Source organism: Oreochromis aureus, linkage group 13 (assembly GCF_013358895.1).
Source record: "Oreochromis aureus strain Israel breed Guangdong linkage group 13, ZZ_aureus, whole genome shotgun sequence".
Taxonomy (NCBI): Eukaryota; Metazoa; Chordata; class Actinopteri; order Cichliformes; family Cichlidae; genus Oreochromis; species Oreochromis aureus.
In genome coordinates, this window is record NC_052954.1 from 28,545,110 (window position 1) to 28,569,950 (window position 24,841).

A 24,841-nucleotide genomic window follows, 5' to 3' on the forward strand; every position below is an offset into this window, starting at 1 on the left:
GGCCCTCAGAAAAGAAAAGCTAGCGTTTGACCTTGAGTCTCTTTAAACTTGGTCTTTTGAGTATAATTAAGTAATCCTACAGGATGGGCTGCATGTTTTTACACTGAAGCCACATCAAATAAGGCCTAACAAACAACTTGTAAGTGAATGTCATAAGAAATATAAGGAATTCTAAACTTTTAATTCCACACCTGATGTCCAAAAAACCCATTTTTTTAATTTTCAGTGGAAAAAAACGAAATAACAAATCTTACTGGAGAAAAAATAAACACAGATGAGAATATATAGTGAAAAAAAACCCCTGACTGTAGGCCTTTGATCTACCTGAAATAAGTTCCAGCCCTCTTTTGGACCCTAACAATCAAGAATGGTTTATTGGATCATTTTTAATGGATGAAAAATTATCATTTACCGGCAATCATTGGTAGTATTAATATTAGCAGTAGGAGCAGTCTCACAGTATAGTCACACAGTGGAAGTAGGAACTTAATATGCTTTTTTCCAACTGATGGATCTCTTTTTGAATAGTGAGGGGTAAGTTCAACCCATTCTGCTACTTTGCCTATTGTAAAAACAGTATGAGGTGACAAGTTATTGCCTAATAAATATACAGAATGTGTCTAATCACTTTCATTGAGCATTCACTTACTATGAGAACATCTCACTATGTGCCTTCAGTGAAAACATGACCAGATGTTTCTTTTAAATGGTCTCACTGTAGTAACTACTTAAAATGTATCTAATTTTGACATTTAGATTAACATTGATTAGAAAAGCATTGTTTAAGGAAAGTGACAATAATACGTGAAAATTCTTTACATTGTGAGCATTTGTATTGCTTTCACATGATAAAAGTATACTAAATATCCCTCATATTTCCTGAATACTTTCCTAACTAAAGCATTGCCTCAAACAATATTTAAATTAACATGGACAAAAGCTGGTCCTTAGAAGCATGGAAAAATCCCTGGACTAAACAACAGGTAAATCATGAAAGTATCCCACAAACAAATCCACGACCACTCTCTTGTTTCTAACCTTGGCCTGCTGCCTTAATCAGCTGAGGTTCAATACATCTGCAGCTGTTGTAGGAGAAGACAGAAGGCATTATAGGCAGCAAGTGAGGAAACTGCACCAGAGGTGTGGTTTACTGATTGGCTATCTTTTTGTGAAGCCTGCTTTTAAAAGGATCTGTAGCCTTTTATATGAGGCATAAATCGTGAATAACTTTTCAATGCAACAGTACAGTCCTGAGATATAGAATGTAGGATGCGTAAATCTAGTTACTGTTATTTTGACAGGCCTGCTTTGAAAAAACAATTCTGACCAGTTTTGGAAGGTTTGTGATTATGATGTGTACTGATCAGTTACTTTGCTGGTGAATTGACTGGGTTCCATGGTAACCAAACTTACTAAATTTACATTAAGTAATTTTGTGCAAAACAAATGTAGAGCAAGCTGATGCAAGTCTTTAAATGAGGCAAAACAACATTGATGACAGAAACCACAAAGGACTGGTTTATTTTAATTTCATTTACCAAATTAATATATCCAGTGAAAATGATGCTAGACGTCCACAGAGACTTATGTGCTACAGTAAGTATACACAGTATACACATATGTTTCATTTGGGTAACTGCTGAGCAGTGGGGGACACGCGTGATAATGTCTGGCATGCAGAATAGGCTTCTTTAACAACCTCTCATCCCAGAGTCCCAAATAGCGATGTGGGTTCTGAATTACATCTTACAGCGGTCATGGTCGTTGCCTTTTTGTAGTGCCTATGTTTTAGTAAAAGCAATATAAGGCTGTGTATTTTTAGTAATCGTACTCGAAAAATGTAGTTACTCTAAACTGGGCTAAGAGGAAAAAATAGTTATAAAAAATAAACTTAGGGTGTCCAAAGGCTGCTATTAAAAAAATAATAAATAAATTGTAAAAAATAATAATAAAAAAAGAACCCACAGAGAATGAATGAAACTTATAGTTCACTAAAAGCACGTGTTGTTTGTCCTCCATCGATGACCTCGGCATATTGAACTTTTATAAATAATTCTATAAGTTTGTTGGATGAGAATGATTAACTAACCAGATTTTCATGTACAGGAAGTCCACTTCACCAAGAAAATATCTGTGTACATTTTTATTATTATTATTATTGTTACTATTATTATTTGTGTAATTAAAATAAGTAAATAAACAAAGTGTTCGGGACAATGTATTTAATATTTTGTGTTTTGATATATTGCGACACAAAGCATTGAACATTTTGGCCTCGCACTTCATTCAGCTAAACAGATGCCCCAAACTAAAACAATAAATAAATAAACATAGGTGATATTAAAATTAATAAAAATAATAATGATACGGGTAAATACATTATTAAGACAGTTTAGTGAGGGTTAAACACTCGAAACACTAAATGTAAATAAAACCAGAAAAAGTATACGAGACAAAATTAATCCAAATGTTTCCCGATGCCGTAATCAGTAATGTATGAAACCCTACGGTTAGAAAGGTAGGCGTATAACAAATATACGGGCTCTGCGTTGGACATCGTCCGTAAAGCAGGTCTTTATTTTTTTAGTTACACACACTGACTACCAAGTCCAAAGAACGATCTATCCCCACCACACTCACTTCGAAATATTCGCCTTCTTCTTGTCACGTTTCGCCAATTGAGGGGGAAAAAAAACGTGCAGGAGGCCTCTCATCCTACCTGACGTGCACCTGATTACAACGTAGCCTATTCAAAGTCGATTGTAGCACAGCTTTTAATGTAAATAAAGACTTTAAATGAATGACTTTAGAGAGTAGGGTGCAAATATCGTGAAAATCATGAAAGATCTGATAGCAAAATTTAAAAAATTTCGTTTTTTAAACTGTATTTGCCGAGTTATACTTTTTTGTTACATTGTTTCTGTATTTTTAGACACATACGCAGAATCTGAAATTATCAACAATTACCCAAGCAATGAAATCCCACTAGCCGTGTTAAATAAAGCTGTTTAACACATTTTTTTCTAATTCTCTTAAACATTTGAAAAAACATGTCTACTTCTCTTCCTTTGTCTAAATAGAGGAAAGAAAGATTAGTCTAATTAAAAACTCAATTAAATGCGCGTTTTATTGTACTGTGTCTAAAATTGTCAAACACCAGTGATTATTGTTTGGTGACATCCAGCTGTCCCGCGTAAATGAGCGTGTGTGTACTCTATGCAAGTAGGGCACTGGAGAGTTGGAAAAGTCCCTGTTGCTCATTTTCATTCAGTGTTTAATTTATTACGGGTTAATGAAACGGAAATAACATCAGCATCAGGATTACTCATCAGCTATAATATATACAGCATAGGCCTATCTTTGTGTGTGTGTGTGTGTGTGTGTGTGTGTGTGTGTGTGTGTGTGTGTGTGTGTGTGTGTGTAGGAGTGATTGTGTGTGAGAGAGAAGACAGGCAGAATTTTATTAGGCCCATAACTCTTAAGACTCCAGAGGAAGCTAGAAGCATAAAAGTTGGAGGCCAAATCTCTGCACACTGCAGCCAAATCTGAAACAGCTCGGCTGAGAGCTGAGAAATAAATATTGGTGAGATATCACAACTTCAAATTTCCTGCGATGGGATAACAGTGAGACACCACGGAAACTTGTGATTAAGATGCTGAGCTGGAACCCAAATGGTTTCTTCTTTTTTCCTTTCTTTCTTTCAAGCCACTTTCATTTACAAAAGGTTTATAAATTAAAAAGAAAAAAAAAACATAATTTAGACCTATAATGGAGGCTAAATGTACACATATGCGATTTGTTCAGTTGTTTAGTTTAACACCTAAGCATCTAAATATTCTCAGTCCTACTGGTGGGTCCACATCATACAGTAAAACTGCGACATCTAATGGCAAAAGTTGGAATTACATATTAAAGTTAGCCTGCAGCTTTGTCGGCCTTGAAGGTCCGGATGCTGACAAGAAACTGGGGAACTACAACAAAAAGGCTTGACTGGCACTGAATTGAATGTTTACATCTGTGGTGGTGTTATGGAAGAAAGTAATGTCTTATTACATAGCTGGAATAACATGATGCAAGAATTTCAAAAGAAAATAGTCTCCAGTGCTTTAGTATTATTGTTTTTAGTTTAGATGGTTCTCTTAACTTGACAAAGACGAGAGAAAAGGCTATCAGAGCTGTAGCTGTTATTTAAAAATGGAGACAAAGCACCAAATACAACTCCAGTTTTTTCTGACGTTCTTGGTTACACTACTAAATTGACCTCCAAGTTACAGCAGTAAAGATGCCCCAAGGGGCCCATGTATATGTCATCCTCTCATAAGCAGCCAGCTGAGCCACTGTTTTAGCCCATTCATCCTATTTCTCCAGCGAGTAGTATCCATAAAAGCCCAAACAATCCATCTTCTTTCAAAGAAGAAATCAAAGTCCAAAAGAAAAAAAGAGAGTGAGCTTTGTAGAAATCTGAAACCTCTTTTTGAAGACTCCAAACATAATCTTTCAGGTACCATTAGACCAACATCTGACTATGTATAGTATTTTCCCCTGGTTCTGGTTCCCATTATAAAATTGTGTAGTCCATCTCCTTATATTATGATTATTACCTCTCAAAATTATTTACCATATGCATATATTTGTATTGTACTATATGTTATGATACCCACATAAAGGCAAACTGCAGATATTTGTGCTGATCCTATAAGTCCTATGGTTTTTAAGCTGAGTGACAGATATCAGTTAGTTAACAGAGCAGACTTCTAAAGCGAGAATGGCTCTTTTGATGCACATTTATTTTATTTATTCACCCATTCATTCATTTGTTTTGCAGTAGCATCAAATTAATTGATAAATATGTATATTTTTCTCTGACAAACCAAATTATTTGTTAACCTTTAGATGCACAAGTGGGTCAAAAATGACCCACAGCCTTACCATAGGCTGTGGGTAGAATAGATGCTACTTTGAAACACTAGCAGTTCAGAAAACTATCAAGAAAGTGTTCACATCCATGACTTCATGAAAGTACACCAACATATCCTATATAAGCCATATACATGTTTAAACTTATGTTTTTAATTTAATTTTCAATTATTGTGTACCAATCTGCCTTTCTTGTTTTCATAAGTCCAGTTTATTTGTTATTAATTTTTTAAAGAAGACTGTCTAATAACGCTAGATAAAAAATTTCACAAAATGAAACGAAAAAGACTACACCGCACAGGACTCTGGGAAATGGGTCAACCTTTGCCCCCAGCCCACGTCACATACGCTCCGTTACGTCTCAACACCGCGCCAAACTCCCTTTCTGGTTGGCAGTTGAAATGTCAGTTTAGGTAGCATTAGCAGACAAGATGCGCTTGTTTCTGCGTGAACTTTACTGAATGGTCAGTGAACAGAAACACCCAGACATCGCGTAAATGTAAGTTTCCTCTCCGTTTACGTATTAATTTGAAAAGACCACGTAAAGATGAATATTATTATCGCAGCGTGCCTGCTGCTGATGTCGGCACCAGTATGTTGTTATTACAGAAGCTAGCTTAGTACATCAGTTTACGTACTTTCTTGATCAGAGTTCTGTATATGCCCCAAAAAGTAGTGGTCATGCTAAAGCTTAGTTTTCTAAGGCCCTTCTTTCTTCTGAGTATTTAGTTTACCGTGGCTGACTCGCAGCAGTGTAAAATGAGCAGCTAATACTAGCTATAACTACCTTACGTTAGCAGGAATACAGCAAGTTATATCATTGTTTGCTGCTGCTGTCAATAGGAAACATCTTTAAATAGCTAGGAAATGCCAGTTATAAATCTCTGCAGCATCATTAGGGTTATGTCTTGTGACCGCCCAGGGACTTGACTCCCAACTCTTAAAGCTAGGTCAGCTAGCAAGCTAGGTACTCGGCGGAAATACAGCACAGTTGGAGCTTTATGCATGTTGCTGCGCATTTTTGGAAACTACAAAGTATTTCCAGTTTAAAAAATATTTGTAGCTGGAATCACGGCGGTGACATTAGCCGTGGCTAGACCCATCTCATGATAGGGTCTGGCGAGTTAAAAGTGAAGAGCATGGAATTTTAATTCCCTGCCATGCATTACATTTAACCAGTGAGATACTGAAAATGAAAGAAGAATGTGACAAGTGATATATTTAGCCACCTTGTTGCATGTATAAGGAGCCATAGGGAGAGATTATGTTCGTAGAGTTGCCATTGTGTGTGATTTTGTAGACAGCTTTCTAAATCCTGTTATGATGTAAGTGCATAAATGTCTGGGTCAGGCTCAAACGTGGAGTTTAACATCAAAAGTTGTGTAACTGTTACAGCAAAGACCGTGTGCTTTGTTTACCTGTAACATGTTGTTTGTGTGTTTCTTAGTGAACCAAAGAAATCAAAGCAAAGACTCGTGTTTTTTCAAAAACATGGGGGCACTGATATCTCGATGGAAGGTAAGTGAGTGACACAAAACATGTTTGAATACAAGAAAATGAAACAGAGAAAAATTCAATTGATCATTGATTGTATTGGATTGAATCCAAGTGATTATTTTGAAGCTAAGTTCACTGAAATGAACCACATGTACTGAATTTCCAGTCAAATGTCTAACCCCAATCCATAAAAAACCCCAAAAACACTTAAACTTAAAAAGCTTGTCAACTTTGTCCAAAATAGGGTTTAAAAGATTTTTTTAGCTCACTAGTCATACTCCAACTATACATGCACGGAGTTTTAAGTGACTTGTTGTCAGCCTTACATTCAAAATAACTTAAGTGACTCATTTCTAAATATTTTTTTTTAAATATTTGCCAATCTCATTATTTTTACTTTACAAGCCTTGAATAATTAAGTAAAATGCTAATTCTGGATGCTGATTCTCAGTAAAGTTTTGCCTTGTGTGACTCTACTGTGAGACAGTTTGATAACTATGAACAGATTGAGCTTAGCACCCAAGCTAGGTGAATTCATACACTATATTTAGACATACTAGCCAAGTCAAAGGGAAAGAAAGAGGTGCAGGCAGGCAGCATGAGAGACTTAGCAACAGTGAAGGTATTGATTGTTGTTCTCACTCAGAAAATCAAACATCCCATTTGCTTTGAGTTTCCTTTGACTAAAATATTTAGCTAATCAGAAGGGTATACTATGAAGGAAGTTTAGCAAAGCCAGGATTTCTTTGCTGGCTTGACAAAACCTAAAACCACAGTCATAGATAAGGGATATCACAATGGGACTTATCAACTTTTTAAGCGGGCTTTCTGGGTTCTGCTTTACATATAAACCATATTCCCCCAGCAGAAAATCTACATTGCACTTAAAACATGTTGTTCTAGTCATAACCTGTAACCTATAACCTATAACCTGGCTCCAGTTAGGTTATGTGTTAAGCATAAGTTACTACAGTGGTTGAGCGAAAAAAGAGACACTTTTGTGAGACAGAAAACTCAAAGCTCAAAATAGCATGATAAAACCATTAATCTCGCTTTTTTGTAGACCCCTTTGGAGATGAACTCTTGATGAATCAAAATCGAGTCGATTACGCTAATGGTGATTTTTCTGACTTTTATCCTTAATCCAGGCAAAGCCAACAACAGTTGAGCAGCTGGAGAACCTGGACAAGGTACTGACTGTGTATACTTTTTTACCTGATTTTACAGATTTGCACAATGTTTCAAGTCCATTTTAGGCTTACTAAAAATATGACGTAGTATGCCATCTGGAAACACCAACCTACTACAAATACAACTACAAAGCTGAGTACATTCCAAAGTAGTAGGCTTTTCTTTTAGTGTATACATATCCTTTAACATGTTTCTCTTGTAGGAGATTAAAGAGCTGGAAGAGTTTAAAACTAAAAACCAGCGTCTGCAAAAGGTAATGTCAGCAAAACATTAAAGAAAAACATTCTTGAGCTGTCCTTTCTTTTTCTCATTGATACATTTGTATGTATCTGTCTGCAGCTATGGGTTGGCCGGTTGCTACTTTACTCATCTGCCCTTTACCTGTTGACCTCCCTGATCGTCTACTGTCTTTACCTCCCCGAGCACTGGTTGCAGAGAATAGCCATGGCCCTGCCTTTCTTCATATACCCTGTGCTGTGAGTGCCAGTGTTGCTTTTCACAATCATTCACAGCTTTGTCTTCAATGTGTCAAAGTAAAAAGTAAATTTCATATTAGGTCTTATTATTTTCCATAAGTTGTGAGCAGAGAAAAGGGTTTCTGAATGTGACGTTGTCGATGAAGACAATTTTCTTCTCTCTGCATTTCTTTCTGGCTCTTCAACAGGGTGTGGTTCATCAGAAAGTTATTGATTTTCCTCTTCTCCAAACGCACTGAGAGAAACAGTAAGTGATCTATCAGTCTTCCTTTGCTTGTTTGTCCATTAAAGTTAAAAGCACATATATTATTTTCAGGCTTCTGTTAAGCTAGAGGTTGTCTTCCATAAGATACAATTGGGTTGGATCAGGAAACTGCTGCTTCAAATCTGTCTACCTACTGCTCGGCCTGTGCCTCCTTCTATAATTAATTAGGTCATACTCATAGTTGAGCACAGGGAGGCTCAGGCAAAAAGGCCTGCTGAGCAGTGGCCTATTGAAAAATGGCTTGAGGAGTAATGGTTGTTGACTATATGATTTTAAGCATTACATTTTGATTGTCCTTGCTTACAAATATGTTTTCTTACAACCTCCTAACTTTGCGACTCGAGCCACACTCTTATTATTGACAGTACATACTGCTTAGGCTACAAAGACAAAATAGCATAATTTGATCCTGAGATATGTTAAGATACTAGCGGCATCACAAATTGAGCATATAAGAATTTAAACTGTGTTTTATTTCCAGAGCACGGGTTGATGGAAAAAGGAGCTTATTGGAAATGATGCGAATTGACTAAAGTTATTTATTCTTCTTTTTAGGTGAAAAACTCGAAGATTTAAAGGCTGTCAAAAAAAAGATTGTAAGTATTCAGTCTTTCACTGTAAAGGCCATTACACACTGAATGCATTGCAAAAAAACAGTGTGAAATTACAAACTTTTCACATCTGAACTTGTCGTGTAACACATATGAATGCATTGTGTTTTTGCTGGAAATTCGTCCTCAAAATATGCACTGTGAAAAAAATACAGTCAGTATTAAGCGACGATGAGCTGGTCCTGATGCTTCTAAACAAGAAAAGGAAGAAACAGATTTTGGCTTCAACTCTCAATTCTCATGAGAAGGCAGCAGCAGAGGGAATTTCTTGGTTTAATCCAGGAGTTGAATCTGTATCACAGTTGCTTTCGTACATATGTTGGTTGGCCTGTTTTTGTTGTTGGCAGAGTTAGGACTGAAGAGGCAGAGAAATAATTTGAGTGAGCTGATGGACCTGGAGCAGCTTTTAGCCGTGGGTCTTAGATAAAATAGTTATTTTATTATTTGTATATTCATTACAGGTGTGTATTTTGAGCTACAGCCCGCTTATTGCCAAATACAGTGGTCTGATTGGTCAGATCTGTTTATTTGGATCTGAAAAATTGGGTGTTACGCGTCCAGCTTTTTTTATTTTATTTAACTGTGATTGAAAAATTGTAAGTTTTCCCCCAGTTTTGTTTGTTTGTTTCTTAATTTATTTTTTATTTCTCTTCAGGATTGCAGTGGTTTGTCAGATGAGAATTTCCACTCAATCTTCGAACCCTCTGTGGTTTTAGTTTAGAAAACAGCTGGGTCTGTTCTTTTATTTTGTATGTTATTTAGTTTCACGCCTTGAGAAGCAGAAAGCATCTTCAAGAAGAAAATCATTCTGGCCTTTTTTTTTACCCCTAAGGCTTAATATGTGTATCTGCTTAAATCTCAGATGAATTTGAATCTTAGTGACCTCAGCCTCAAGCTCACGTTTTCTGAAAATCTTGTGAATACAATAACTCAAGAACAAAGCAACATAGTATTTTGAAATTGATACCATAAGTGTATTTACTAGGAGGCTGAGGGGTATCACTGGCCCCATCAGTATTTTTTTTTTTTTATTCCTCGAGCTACTTCAACATTTCTTATCCTGTTAAGCCTGGATGTTATAGCTTAGATTTCCCTTTTTTGTCTTTCCAGCTTGAGGAGGTGATGGAGACAGAAACGTACAAAAATGCCAAGCTCATCCTGGAACGTTTTGATCCTGAGGCTAAGAAGAAAGCTGTGAGAGCTTTTCACTTGATATTTATTTTATCTGTTTATTTTTGTATTGTATTTTTATTTTGTTTCACATTGCTCCGCTCTTTTTTGCTGCAGGAACTTGAGTCAACTCCAGCGCGTTCTCCGATGACTCCCAGACCAGGACAAGGTACCCCATAATTCTGCACAGAGTGTTACTTAATTTTACTTGGAAAGTTTCTGATCAGAAGAGTGGAGCGCTTACAAAGAGAGAGAGAGAGATTTCTGTGATGGCATAAACAAATCCTATTCATGCCTTTGGAAAGGAACAAATGCTTCAATGAATTTCTTCCCCCTGGGCAGAGATTCGGCAGAGAGGGGTGCCAATGAGACCGATGCCAATGGGCACCCCGCATGCAATGGTCATGACTCCTACACCGGGAGCACGTCCCCTGCTGGGACCAGCAGGCACACCTGTGGGTAAGCAGACAAAATGAGACGCTTTAAGTATAATAAACGATCCTAATATTTCTTGAATCTCATGCCGTGCCCATTTGTGATGCATGTAAAAAGAATATACAGCATCAAAATCTAAATGAAGTTTGAGGTCAAAGGCACAGAGCTAAGTCAAAGGCAACTGTAGTGAACAGCAATGCCAGCTGCCTTTGACTTAGTTCTCTTAGATGCCAGTTTGTGTCCATCTCTTGTGTCGCTCTTCCAACAGAACGTGTTCCTCTCTCAGCTCCAGGAGGTCCACCAGACAGATCTGCTCTGTCTGCTTCGGTCCTACAGGGCGCAGTACCTAGGACTCCCTCCTCCCCAATGCAAGGTATTGTCTAGCTTGACATCATGCATCTATGCATGGCAAAAATGAACATCTGCAGTGCCTGATTTCTCGTAACTTTTTAATGTAGTGATTTGGACATCACCACTCTTCGTGTTTATACCCTTTATACTGTTTTGAGGCTGGCTTGGTTTTTTTTTTTTTTTTTAACCCAATCTGTTTTTGTTTTTTTTTAAACTTGCAAAACAGTGTATTTGTAATGTGATTCTGTATTAATTTCCATGTGTGGATTTATTTACAGGTATGCACCCTCCAGGTCCTCCGTTAGCTAGACCCATCTTGCCCAAAGACAGGGGAGCTCTGGACAGAGTCATCGAGTATCTGGTAGGGGATGGACCACAGAACAGGTGAGGATCCTTTTTGAATTTACAGCCCTTTGTAGAATTGTCTTATTTCAAACTGATGGATTAGTCTCTACAGGATGTGTTGGGCAGTCAATGTCAGCCCAACACTGCCATGTATTGAACTGTACTATAATATAGAATCAAAATAAATGCATTCACTCATGGTAAAGGCAACATTACTTTATTCCTTAAGCTCTGCAGCTTGTACCTGAATGATCTCCATGGAAATGAACACCATAGCATAAAATTACACAAGGGTGAAAAGCTAGGCTGCTCATTTTATCTATTATTTGTATGGTAAATGTGTTTTAAAAAATCTAGTTACAACAGAAACTGTAAAAATAAATAAAACCAGGTGATGCGTGCCAGGTTAGCTGCTTCTCCAGATAGATTGCTGTGGGAAGTTATCCCGCTTGAAATAGTTTATAATGAACTCACACCTGTTTGCTCTTCAGCTGCACTTATAGTATTCACTATGTTTGTCTGTTGGAGTTATACCATTTGGAGAAAAAAACATCATGGGAAATCATTGACTGAAAAAGATGAGGCAGATTTTTGAGGTGTATTTTTTTATTTGAATAGCTCCTGGAATGCACCGATCATTATTCTCTTTGCCTCTATATTCCTCTCTGTCCTGTCTTGTTTCTTATAGATACGCCGCTGATCTGCCAGCAGTGTTTTTCTCATAATGGCATGGCTCTGAAAGAAGTTTGAATATCTAGGTAAGCTCAGAAACGCACTACTGCATTTTTGAAGATGTTTTTCAGGTAAGACAGAAGTGATTGGAAGGTTAGAGATATAAAAAAATAAAACTGTCTTGACTTTTCAACAGCTCACTGAAAGCTCAGATTCCTGGATAAAGTGTTCCCATGATAAATAGGTTTTCATGGTTCTGACACCCTCTTTATATGTGCAACACGTAGCTGGTACAGTCCACAAATTGATGAAAATCTGGACATTCACGGATATGTGTACTGAACTTAAGCAATCTAATCGCTAATTCTTTTTCGTGTGTGTTTTGCTTTCTCTCTGTCCTCCTCCCTGCAGCATTTCGTTGCGCGTATTGCTACTTTATGAATCCAGCTAGGAAGACTCGTCCTCAGGCCCCCCGACTTCCAGAGTTCAGCTTTGAAAAGAGGCTGCGGGCTGAATCACGTTCACCTGGGCCATCACCACGTTCTGGGACAGATACAGAGGAGAGCGCGCCACCTTCTGGAGGTACTAGAACACTCGTCACACAAATGACACAGTTGTGTCACTCTCACCTAAGATGCTAAACTCTAACCAAGCAAGAACTAAATGTTAGGACCAGTGCCAATACTTTTCTAGTTCACTTATCAGAACAGAAATAAAAAAAAAAGAAAGTAAATTTAGTCTGAATGTAACCAAAGATAATATGTTGGTTTGTATTTAAATCTAAGAGAATGGGCACACAGTTATGAGGTTCCATTTATGCCAAAAGTGTATTTAGCTGTGAATGTTGTTGAACTGTAGTTGGTGACAACATGATTATGACAACCACACATTTGTGTTATAGTTTGGATTTGTTGCATTTTCTTTGAAAATTGACACTGAATTGTAATTTGTGATCCTGACCTCAAATTTCAATGAGTTTTTTTTTCTAGAGCATTGAACAAAGTCAGTGGCAGATTTTTAACCATTTAAAATTTTAATACAAGGCCACAGTCCAACTGAACAGGACTTAATCAAACTTTTTAGCAAAAGTATAGATAGGAGATATTCCACCTTTGCTGGTGGGACAATGAATGACATGACAGAGAGAACAACACACTCCTAACAACACAGTGTCAATAATTTTGGTACAAATGGCACCCCATGTGCAGTCTTACACTTAGACTCTCCTGTACATCTTGGCTATTTCTTCCATGTCCTAACACCTGTTTTAAATGCTTCGCTGCAATGTGCCGTTGACCTTCTTCATTTATTTATCTTTGATTTTTTTCAACGTTAATCCTTTTTAAGCTTTTTAGTGAGCAACAAGCCAGATGAGGCAGCACATGGGCAAACTTCGAATGTCACCACTTTTTATATAAGGGAATACACTGTGATTGTAAAATCAAGAAACATAATTCCACTGAGCAAGATGGAATGAGTTTCCTGTAACCGCTTTCTTGCTCAGTGTTCATGAAACTGCATAGTCGAACTAATTGAACAGAATTTCTAGGCTACATGTTTTGCAGTTTCTGTTCATGAGGTAATTGGGCAAGAAACTTCTCTGCACCAAGTAGAAGCAGAAGCAGTTCAGCATGTATTTCAGTCAACAGTTGATCAAAAGCTGCATTCGTGCAAGTTTCACAGTACATTTCCTGTGACCGGTGCGTTTAATGGTATGATTTTGCTTCTAGCAAAAGCTCCAGCTCCGTGGAATTTGGTCCACAGTTTCCAGATCCAACAAAGACCAGAGACTCGACCTCTGCGGAGTCCAGGTTTCCCTGCCCCTTCTCTCCCTGCGCTGTGCAAGCCGGCATAATTTGAACCGATTTAATTATCGCCAGATAGGTCCATCTTTCTTTGCTGTAGAATCCATAACACTGTAGAATGCAGCCAATCCCAAACTGCTACCAGTAATCAGACTAAAGCAATGATGGGTGTTAGCTGGTGATGGATGTCACCACACCTGGGTCCGATAGGAGTCATAAATGGATTTTATCCTGCCTTAAAGAAATTTTAAAGCCACACTGCAAAACAAAATAAATAGATAAATAAAAAACATAATGTGACATTTTAATGCTTCTGCTGATCCACTGATCCTGTATTTCTTGAGCTGAAATTATCCTTATAGACTATACATTTAAACAACGTGACTTTGATCTGACTTATTTGACCCAGGTTTGGTATTCACGGAGTGTGCAAAATATTTAGACCTTCTTCTTAACTAAGTAATTTTTGCTTTGGAGTCCATGTAGAAACGTGAAAATGATCGAAAAAAAACATGCCATTGTTCCTGATTTAATTCCCATTCAGCTGGGATAATATTAATATACATTTTTGGGGCAATTTTAAATTGATTAAATATCCAAGGACTGGTAGGTGCTTTCAGTCACCCCATTGGAAAATTTGACCTAAATTTATTTACTCTGCACTTATGTCAGAAGATGTGCTGTGTCATGTAATCATTGCCAATCTCCACCTGAACTATAAATCCTCCACAAACAGGAATCAAATCTTCCTTTTGCCACAGTCTAGTTCTACAATACATTTCTGTGTAATTGACTGAATTTACACCATCAAATTTCTTTCTTCTTCTTTTTTTTTCTAAAACTCAAGTGGTTTTGTCCATCACTAAATTAATCATTATACATCACAGCGTTTTTTCATTTTCATTCCTAACATGTAATAACATGTACTTGAGGTGTAGATACGTATGCCATAGCCTCTGATGTTGGTCTTCCTGGGCTTTTAATTGATGGAAGAGGAGAGGTTTCTGGGTGTGTTAGTTAAGCTCCTTACATTGCCTGCTCCTTCCAAATCTGTTTGTAGAAAACACTCTTGTAAGCTTACAGAATGTTAACCTTAACAACAGGAATGCTGCTAATTTCCTTTACTACCTGATCCAAGAAACCAATCATTTGTTGTACTGCAAACTCTTTACGTTAGCCCAAAGCTTGCTCTTTCTCGCCTCCCTTCTGTTACCTTTTTGCTTCAGTAGTTATATACATTTCTTCCTTGCATGCTTTCTCCTCAGATGAGAAGGAGATGGGAGATTGCGAAGGAATCACTAAAGAAGTAGAGAGCAAGAGCCCATTAAAGGAGCAGGATCAGCTGCAGCAGAAGGAGGAAGAGAAAGAAGAAGAAGAAGAAATGGTTCAGGAAGAGGTGGCTGAGGAGGAACCGAACAGAGTCGCAGCAGCCCCTGTGAGACAGGAGCTCAGCCATCGTAGTTTCTAAGAGGCCAGAAAAGGTCCAGAGAAATGTGATTGTTCTGTCCAGGCAGAAGGTGATGGTAATGGCGGAATAGTTATTGGTATTTAAAAGCAGCATTGATGGACAAGGATTGCCATCATCATTATTTATATTTATTAGTGAAATTGTCCAACAGTATTGCCAAAAATGATGCCAACATATCTTGGTCATGAGTTTGATGCGATGACTGGGAAGGAGTCAGATTGAGGGTTGTAGTTTGAATTTTGAGGCTATTTCTCTGTGGTGTAGTTGGTTGATTGGTGATATTGCTCTGTAGGTGCACTAACTTAAAGTAACGATTTACACTCTAAGGTCCTTTTAGGGTTAATGTAGTTGGATGCTGTATGGTTTTGATAAGAAAAAGCGCTTTAGATAGAACTGCTGGTTCACACATTGTTTGTTCTCAGATGAAATGACGTTACTAAGAGGATTGCTGCTGTTTAAAATGACTTCCTGAAGTGGGTGAGAATGTCAGATAGTTGTAGCAAAAGGTCAACACAAACACTCCTTATCCAGTGTGGGAAACACTGGATTTTCCTACACTATCCAAACACTGACATGCATAACACATGAAGTCCATCTCAGGATAAACCTGTTGTGAATCAGGACAGCTTCTGTTGTGTTTACAGTATGTGCATACAAGTATGCTGTTAGGTTTCAGGCTGCTGCTGTGGCTTTTTCATCTTCCATTTTAAGTCCCTGATCCAATATTTTAGGCTAACAATAGAAACATTTATCTCTTTGGATACCTTCTGTTGTAGTCATGTTTAGCCAACGCTGATGCATGTATGCTTTTATTCCCATACATTTTAATGCTTTTTGTTTCTCTTTTGTTTTCATTATATTACGGCATCTTTGTCCCAGACTGCCAATGATGAGATATGAGCAGTTAGTTGCACTTCTGTTGGAAGCAAAAGTACTGAAACTGAATGCTGAATGAGAGGAGTAAACCAGTGTGGCTAATATTGCATCAAGGAAAGAAAGGATGCAGAAACAATTAGCTGTAGTCTGTTCACTGAAAGGGGGAAAAAAGATTCATTCTCACTTCTTTTTTTTTTTTTTAACAGGCTGAGAGAATGAATTTAAATAATGTTTAACTTCAACTGTTACGCTAATGAATCTGTGCTCTACCAATTGGTATGGTATTTACCACTTTTCTGATGCTGATGGAAATGGCTAACATGACTCTCATTACTCTTATTTCCTTTATAATCTGCATGTGTGTGTGTGTGTGTGTGTTCTCTCATTTTGTGGCTGGATTGAAATAAACTGCCCATCAAATCTGGAAAATTAGATTTATCAGAGGAAACATGTTGACTCTATTTTTCCTTGCCATCTTTTAGCAGAATACATTTAAACTAAGCTCTTACTTTGAATCGATGTCTGCAAGATATTACCTGTCAAAAACTGTTATTAGCTTAGTTATAACATTAGTATTTATTAGCTGGTAACAATGAAAAAATTGCTGAATAAACTTCTGTATACTTTGCAAGCAGAAGAAACAAACGACTTTGAGCTTAAACTGCCAGTTTATCTGTATGTGGTCATTGCCGATCGTTTTACTCAGTCAGGATTATAATTTGCCAAATCCATTGTTTTTTTGTCTGTACTTCACGTCGTCATTTGCACTGAGTTCTATTTTTATTTTATTTATTTGGCTATACAGTGTTTTAATTTGTAAATCAGACATTTTTAAAATGTGTACTCATTTAACCTTTTATTGCCATTGTGTTCACAGCTATTTAAGTGTATTCCTTGATTCTGTTTCGTAAACATTAGGTCATAAAATATTGAAAGAGTTTACGTCTCGGTGCTTACGTTCATTTTAAATGTTCACAGTAGGAACCTGGTGCCATTAAGTCCTAGCTGTAGCTGAAGGGATGGGAATTCATTCTTCATTTGGAATGTTGTGTTACTAGGTGGAACCAGGAGAAATGGTGAGTGTCTATGCAAATGTAAACGTCCTGTATCGCCTGTGTTGCACAGCTTGGGTCCCAGAGACACACCCTGATGAAGTGGGGAAAATAGTTTTGCCAGAGGTTGGCTGGTAGGATTGGGACAGCCCAAAGAATCCAGAGGCAAGAATGTTTTTAGATAAACCTTGGTCAAATGTTAAGGAGAGAACACTTATTTCAAGTTTCCTGTCACGACACGTTGAGCACCATTTGAATTTTTAATTTTTTTTCTTAATCCCGTTATTTCCCTTCATCCGATTGTTTTATTTACAAAGTTGGGGAAAAAAACTGGTACCTGCAGCATCTTACTGACTTGTGGTTAGCTTAATGCTTCCAATATCAACAAACCGTTTTTGGTATTTTTACACTTCCTCTACATGCTGGTGAAATATGTGTATAACTTCAAAATATGAGGCTGTCTGTTAAATATTTAAAGAATGTCCCAGATCCTCAACATGGTGTCTCGCATCCTGATGTGTAATACTTGTTACTTTTCTGTTTGTAGTTTTGTTTTTGCCTTGCTAAATTTATCAAATGGATTTCTGCCCATGCTGTTTCTCATTAAATTTGCGCTTGGAACGCCCAATAAAGAGGTTTTCAACAACAAAGGACGGCAGTGGTTGTGTTTTGTTAATTGTTTTGATTCCTAAATATTACCATCCTTCTCTTAGATTACCGTAAATCACTTTTCAGTTCACTGTCAGACACCACTTGGATATTTAGTGGACTTATTAATTATTCAGTCACAGGTTGTGTACTCTATATGGGTTTTGTGAACAACCAAATTTACTTTGACCATCTTTCACTCACTGTCAGGTACACCTGTTCAAGTGCGTGTTAATGCAAACGTGTAATCAGCCAGTCATATGGCAGCAACTGAAGATTATTTTTCCATTTAATCAGGTGCACACTGCAATGATGACCTGCAGAAGTTCAAACCAACCACCAGACTGGAGAAGGCAGGTGATTTAAGGGACTTTGAAGGTGGTGTAGTTGTTGGTGCTGTCGTAAATGCTAATCTATTAGGAAGGAACAAATGCTTCAATGAATTTCTTCCCCCTGGGCAGAGATTCGGCAGAGAGGGGTGCCAATGAGACCGATGCCAATGGGCACCCCGCATGCAATGGTCATGACTCCTACACCGGGAGCACGTCCCCTGCTGGGACCAGCAGGCACACCTGTGGGTAAGCAGACAAAATGAGACGCTTTAAGTATAATAAACGATCCTAATATTTCTTGAATCTCATGCCGTGCCCATTTGTGATGCATGTAAAAAGAATATACAGCATCAAAATCTAAATGAAGTTTGAGGTCAAAGGCACAGAGCTAAGTCAAAGGCAACTGTAGTGAACAGCAATGCCAGCTGCCTTTGACTTAGTTCTCTTAGATGCCAGTTTGTGTCCATCTCTTGTGTCGCTCTTCCAACAGAACGTGTTCCTCTCTCAGCTCCAGGAGGTCCACCAGACAGATCTGCTCTGTCTGCTTCGGTCCTACAGGGCGCAGTACCTAGGACTCCCTCCTCCCCAATGCAAGGTATTGTCTAGCTTGACATCATGCATCTATGCATGGCAAAAATGAACATCTGCAGTGCCTGATTTCTCGTAACTTTTTAATGTAGTGATTTGGACATCACCACTCTTCGTGTTTATACCCTTTATACTGTTTTGACGCTGGCTTGGTTTTTTTTTTTTTTTTTTTTTTAACCTAATCTGTTTTTGTTTTTTTTAAACTTGCAAAACAGTGTATTTGTAATGTGATTCTGTATTAATTTCCATGTGTGGACTTATTTACAGGTATGCACCCTCCAGGTCCTCCGTTAGCTAGACCCATCTTGCCCAAAGACAGGGGAGCTCTGGACAGAGTCATCGAGTATCTGGTAGGGGATGGACCACAGAACAGGTGAGGATCCTTTTTTGAATTTACAGCCCTTTGTAGAATTGTCTTATTTCAAACTGATGGATTAGTCTCTACAGGATGTGTTGGGCAGTCAATGTCAGCCCAACACTGCCATGTATTGAACTGTACTATAATATAGAATCAAAATAAATGCATTCACTCATGGTAAAGGCAACATTACTTTATTCCTTAAGCTCTGCAGCTTGTACCTGAATGATCTCCATGGAAATGAACACCATAGCATAAAATTACACAAGGGTGAAAAGCTAGGCTGCTCATTTTATCTATTATTTGTATGGTAAATGTGTTTTAAAAAAATCTAGTTACAACAGAAACTGTAAAAAATAAATAAAACCAGGTGATGCGTGCCAGGTTAGCTGCTTCTCCAGATAGATTGCTGTGGGAAGTTATCCCGCTTGAAATAGTTTATAATGAACTCACACCTGTTTGCTCTTCAGCTGCACTTATAGTATTCACTATGTTTGTCTGTTGGAGTTATACCATTTGGAGAAAAAACATCATGGGAAATCATTGACTGAAAAAGATGAGGCAGATTTTTGAGGTGTATTTTTTTTATTGAATAGCTCCTGGAATGCACCGATCATTATTCTCTTTGCCTCTATATTCCTCTCTGTCCTGTCTTGTTTCTTATAGATACGCGCTGATCTGCCAGCAGTGTTTTTCTCATAATGGCATGGCTCTGAAAGAAGAGTTTGAATATCTAGGTAAGCTCAGAAACGCACTACTGCATTTTTGAAGATGTTTTTCAGGTAAGACAGAAGTGATTGGAAGGTTAGAGATATAAAAAAATAAAACTGTCTTGACTTTTCAACAGCTCACTGAAAGCTCAGATTCCTGGATAAAGTGTTCCCATGATAAATAGGTTTTCATGGTTCTGACACCCTCTTTATATGTGCAACACGTAGCTGGTACAGTCCACAAATTGATGAAAATCTGGACATTCACGGATATGTGTACTGAACTTAAGCAATCTAATCGCTAATTCTTTTTTCGTGTGTGTTTTGCTTTCTCTCTGTCCTCCTCCTGCAGCATTTCGCTTGCGCCAGTATTGCTACTTTATGAATCCAGCTAGGAAGACTCGTCCTCAGGCCCCCGACTTCCAGAGTTCAGCTTTGAAAAGAGGCTGCGGGCTGAATCACGTTCACCTGGGCCATCACCACGTTCTGGGACAGATACAGAGGAGAGCGCGCCACCTTCTGGAGGTACTAGAACACTCGTCACACAAATGACACAGTTGTGTCACTCTCACCTAAGATGCTAAACTCTAACCAAGCAAGAACTAAATGTTAGGACCAGTGCCAATACTTTTCTAGTTCACTTATCAGAACAGAAATAAAAAAAAAAAAAGTAAATTTAGTCTGAATGTAACCAAAGATAATATGTTGGTTTGTATTTAAATCTAAGAGAATGGGCACACAGTTATGAGGTTCCATTTATGCCAAAAGTGTATTTAGCTGTGAATGTTGTTGAACTGTAGTTGGTGACAACATGATTATGACAACCACACATTTGTGTTATAGTTTGGATTTGTTGCATTTTCTTTGAAAATTGACACTGAATTGTAATTTGTGATCCTGACCTCAAATTTCAATGAGTTTTTTTTCTAGAGCATTGAACAAAGTCAGTGGCAGATTTTTAACCATTTAAAATTTTAATACAAGGCCACAGTCCAACTGAACAGGACTTAATCAAACTTTTTAGCAAAAGTATAGATAGGAGATATTCCACCTTTGCTGGTGGGACAATGAATGACATGACAGAGAGAACAACACACTCCTAACAACACAGTGTCAATAATTTTGGTACAAATGGCACCCCATGTGCAGTCTTACACTTAGACTCTCCTGTACATCTTGGCTATTTCTTCCATGTCCTAACACCTGTTTTAAATGCTTCGCTGCAATGTGCCGGTTGACCTTCTTCATTTATTTATCTTTGATTTTTTTCAACGTTAATCCTTTTTTAAGCTTTTTAGTGAGCAACAAGCCAGATGAGGCAGCACATGGGCAAACTTCGAATGTCACCACTTTTTATATAAGGGGAATACACTGTGATTGTAAAATCAAGAAACATAATTCCACTGAGCAAGATGGAATGAGTTTCCTGTAACCGCTTTCTTGCTCAGTGTTCATGAAACTGCATAGTCGAACTAATTGAACAGAATTTCTAGGCTACATGTTTTGCAGTTTCTGTTCATGAGGTAATTGGGCAAGAAACTTCTCTGCACCAAGTAGAAGCAGAAGCAGTTCAGCATGTATTTCAGTCAACAGTTGATCAAAAGCTGCATTCGTGCAAGTTTCACAGTACATTTCCTGTGACCGGTGCGTTTAATGGTATGATTTTGCTTCTAGCAAAAGCTCCAGCTCCGTGAATTTGGTCCACAGTTTCCAGATCCAACAAAGACCAGAGACTCGACCTCTGCGGAGTCCAGGTTTCCCTGCCCTTCTCTCCCCTGCGCTGTGCAAGCCGGCATAATTTGAACCGATTTAATTATCGCCAGATAGGTCCATCTTTCTTTGCTGTAGAATCCATAACACTGTAGAATGCAGCCAATCCCAAACTGCTACCAGTAATCAGACTAAAGCAATGATGGGTGTTAGCTGGTGATGGATGTCACCACACCTGGGTCCGATAGGAGTCATAAATGGATTTTATCCTGCCTTAAAGAAATTTTAAAGCCACACTGCAAAACAAAATAAATAGATAAATAAAAACATAATGTGACATTTTAATGCTTCTGCTGATCCACTGATCCTGTATTTCTTGAGCTGAAATTATCCTTATAGACTATACATTTAAACAACGTGACTTTGATCTGACTTATTTGACCCAGGTTTGGTATTCACGGAGTGTGCAAAATATTTAGACCTTCTTCTTAACTAAGTAATTTTTGCTTTGGAGTCCATGTAGAAACGTGAAAATGATCGAAAAAAAAACATGCCATTGTTCCTGATTTAATTCCCATTCAGCTGGGATAATATTAATATACATTTTTGGGGCAATTTTAAATTGATTAAATATCCAAGGACTGGTAGGTGCTTTCAGTCACCCCATTGGAAAATTTGACCTAAATTTATTTACTCTGCACTTATGTCAGAAGATGTGCTGTGTCATGTAATCATTGCCAATCTCCACCTGAACTATAAATCCTCCACAAACAGGAATCAAATCTTCCTTTTGCCACAGTCTAGTTCTACAATACATTTCTGTGTAATTGACTGAATTTACACCATCAAATTTCTTTCTTCTTCTTTTTTTTCTAAAACTCAAGTGGTTTTGTCCATCACTAAATTAATCATTATACATCACAGCGTTTTTCATTTTCATTCCTAACATGTAATAACATGTACTTGAGGTGTAGATACGTATGCCATAGCCTCTGATGTTGGTCTTCCTGGGCTTTTAATTGATGGAAGAGGAGAGGTTTCTGGGTGTGTTAGTTAAGCTCCTTACATTGCCTGCTCCTTCCAAATCTGTTTGTAGAAAACACTCTTGTAAGCTTACAGAATGTTAACCTTAACAACAGGAATGCTGCTAATTTCCTTTACTACCTGATCCAAGAAACCAATCATTTGTTGTACTGCAAACTCTTTACGTTAGCCCAAAGCTTGCTCTTTCTCGCGCCTCCCTTCTGTTACCTTTTTGCTTCGTAGTTATATACATTTCTTCCTTGCATGCTTTCTCCTCAGATGAGAAGGAGATGGGAGATTGCGAAGGAATCACTAAAGAAGTAGAGAGCAAGAGCCCATTAAAGGAGCAGGATCAGCTGCAGCAGAAGGAGGAAGAGAAAGAAGAAGAAGAAGAAATGGTTCAGGAAGAGGTGGCTGAGGAGGAACCGGAACAGAGTCGCAGCAGCCCCTGTGAGACAGGAGCTCAGCCATCGTAGTTTCTAAGAGGCCAGAAAAGGTCCAGAGAAATGTGATTGTTCTGTCCAGGCAGAAGGTGATGGTAATGGCCGGAATAGTTATTGGTATTTAAAAGCAGCATTGATGGACAAGGATTGCCATCATCATTATTTATATTTATTAGTGAAATTGTCCAACAGTATTGCCAAAAATGATGCCAACATATCTTGGTCATGAGTTTGATGCGATGACTGGGAAGGAGTCAGATTGAGGGTTGTAGTTTGAATTTTGAGGCTATTTCTCTGTGGTGTAGTTGGTTGATTGGTGATATTGCTCTGTAGGTGCACTAACTTAAAGTAACGATTTACACTCTAAGGTCCTTTTAGGGTTAATGTAGTTGGATGCTGTATGGTTTTGATAAGAAAAAGCGTTTTAGATAGAACTGCTGGTTCACACATTGTTTGTTCTCAGATGAAATGACGTTACTAAGAGGATTGCTGCTGTTTAAAATGACTTCCTGAAGTGGGTGAGAATGTCAGATAGTTGTAGCAAAAGGTCAACACAAACACTCCTTATCCAGTGTGGGAAACACTGGATTTTCCTACACTATCCAAACACTGACATGCATAACACATGAAGTCCATCTCAGGATAAACCTGTTGTGAATCAGGACAGCTTCTGTTGTGTTTACAGTATGTGCATACAAGTATGCTGTTAGGTTTCAGGCTGCTGCTGTGGCTTTTTCATCTTCCATTTTAAGTCCCTGATCCAATATTTTAGGCTAACAATAGAAACATTTATCTCTTTGGATACCTTCTGTTGTAGTCATGTTTAGCCAACGCTGATGCATGTATGCTTTTATTCCCATACATTTTAATGCTTTTTGTTTCTCTTTTGTTTTCATTATATTACGGCATCTTTGTCCCAGACTGCCAATGATGAGATATGAGCAGTTAGTTGCACTTCTGTTGGAAGCAAAAGTACTGAAACTGAATGCTGAATGAGAGGAGTAAACCAGTGTGGCTTATGTTGCATCAAGGAAAGAAAGGATGCAGAAACAATTAGCTGTAGTCTGTTCACTGAAAGGGGGAAAAAGATTCATTCTCACTTCTTTTTCTTTCTTTTTTTTTTTTAGGCTGAGAGAATGAATTTAAATAATGTTTAACTTCAACTGTTACGCTAATGAATCTGTGCTCTACCAATTGGTATGGTATTTACCACTTTTCTGATGCTGATGGAAATGGCTAACATGACTCTCATTACTCTTATTTCCTTTATAATCTGCATGTGTGTGTGTGTGTGTGTGTGTGTGTGTGTGTGTGTGTGTGTGTTCTCTCATTTTGTGGCTGGATTGAAATAAACTGCCCATCAAATCTGGAAAATTAGATTTATCAGAGGAAACATGTTGACTCTATTTTTCCTTGCCATCTTTTAGCAGAATACATTTAAACTAAGCTCTTACTTTGAATCGATGTCTGCAAGATATTACCTGTCAAAAACTGTTATTAGCTTAGTTATAACATTAGTATTTATTAGCTGGTAACAATGAAAAAATTGCTGAATAAACTTCTGTATACTTTGCAAGCAGAAGAAACAAACGACTTTGAGCTTAAACTGCCAGTTTATCTGTATGTGGTCATTGCCGATCGTTTTACTCAGTCAGGATTATAATTTGCCAAATCCATTGTTTTTTTTGTCTGTACTTCACGTCGTCATTTGCACTGAGTTCTATTTTTATTTTATTTATTTGGCTATACAGTGTTTTAATTTGTAAATCAGACATTTTTAAAAATGTACTCATTTAACCTTTTATTGCCATTGTGTTCACAGCTATTTAAGTGTATTCCTTGATTCTGTTTCGGTAAACATTAGGTCATAAAATATTGAAAGAGTTTACGTCTCGGT

The 24,841-nt window shown here is 37.8% G+C and overlaps 1 protein-coding gene and 1 long non-coding RNA gene across 2 annotated transcripts; both read left to right on the forward strand.

Moving 5' to 3' along the window:
* Positions 1-5,278: 5,278 nt before the first annotated feature.
* On the forward strand, positions 5,279-24,828 carry lnpk (lunapark, ER junction formation factor). Its single transcript, XM_031743901.2, is given in 16 exon segments — positions 5,279-5,417; positions 6,366-6,436; positions 7,564-7,605; positions 7,809-7,859; positions 7,946-8,082; positions 8,271-8,329; positions 8,903-8,943; positions 10,069-10,152; positions 10,246-10,297; positions 10,471-10,587; positions 10,832-10,936; positions 11,193-11,298; positions 19,725-19,795; positions 20,121-20,177; positions 20,180-20,293; positions 22,781-24,828. Coding segments are annotated over 15 exon segments (1,260 nt in total). The 5' UTR covers positions 5,279-5,417; positions 6,366-6,409; the 3' UTR covers positions 22,978-24,828.
* Positions 11,946-14,928, forward strand: LOC120443275. The gene is made up of 3 exons (XR_005615301.1): positions 11,946-12,017; positions 12,343-12,513; positions 13,662-14,928. It is a non-coding gene; the product is annotated as an uncharacterized LOC120443275 (long non-coding RNA).
* Positions 24,829-24,841: the final 13 nt, after the last annotated feature.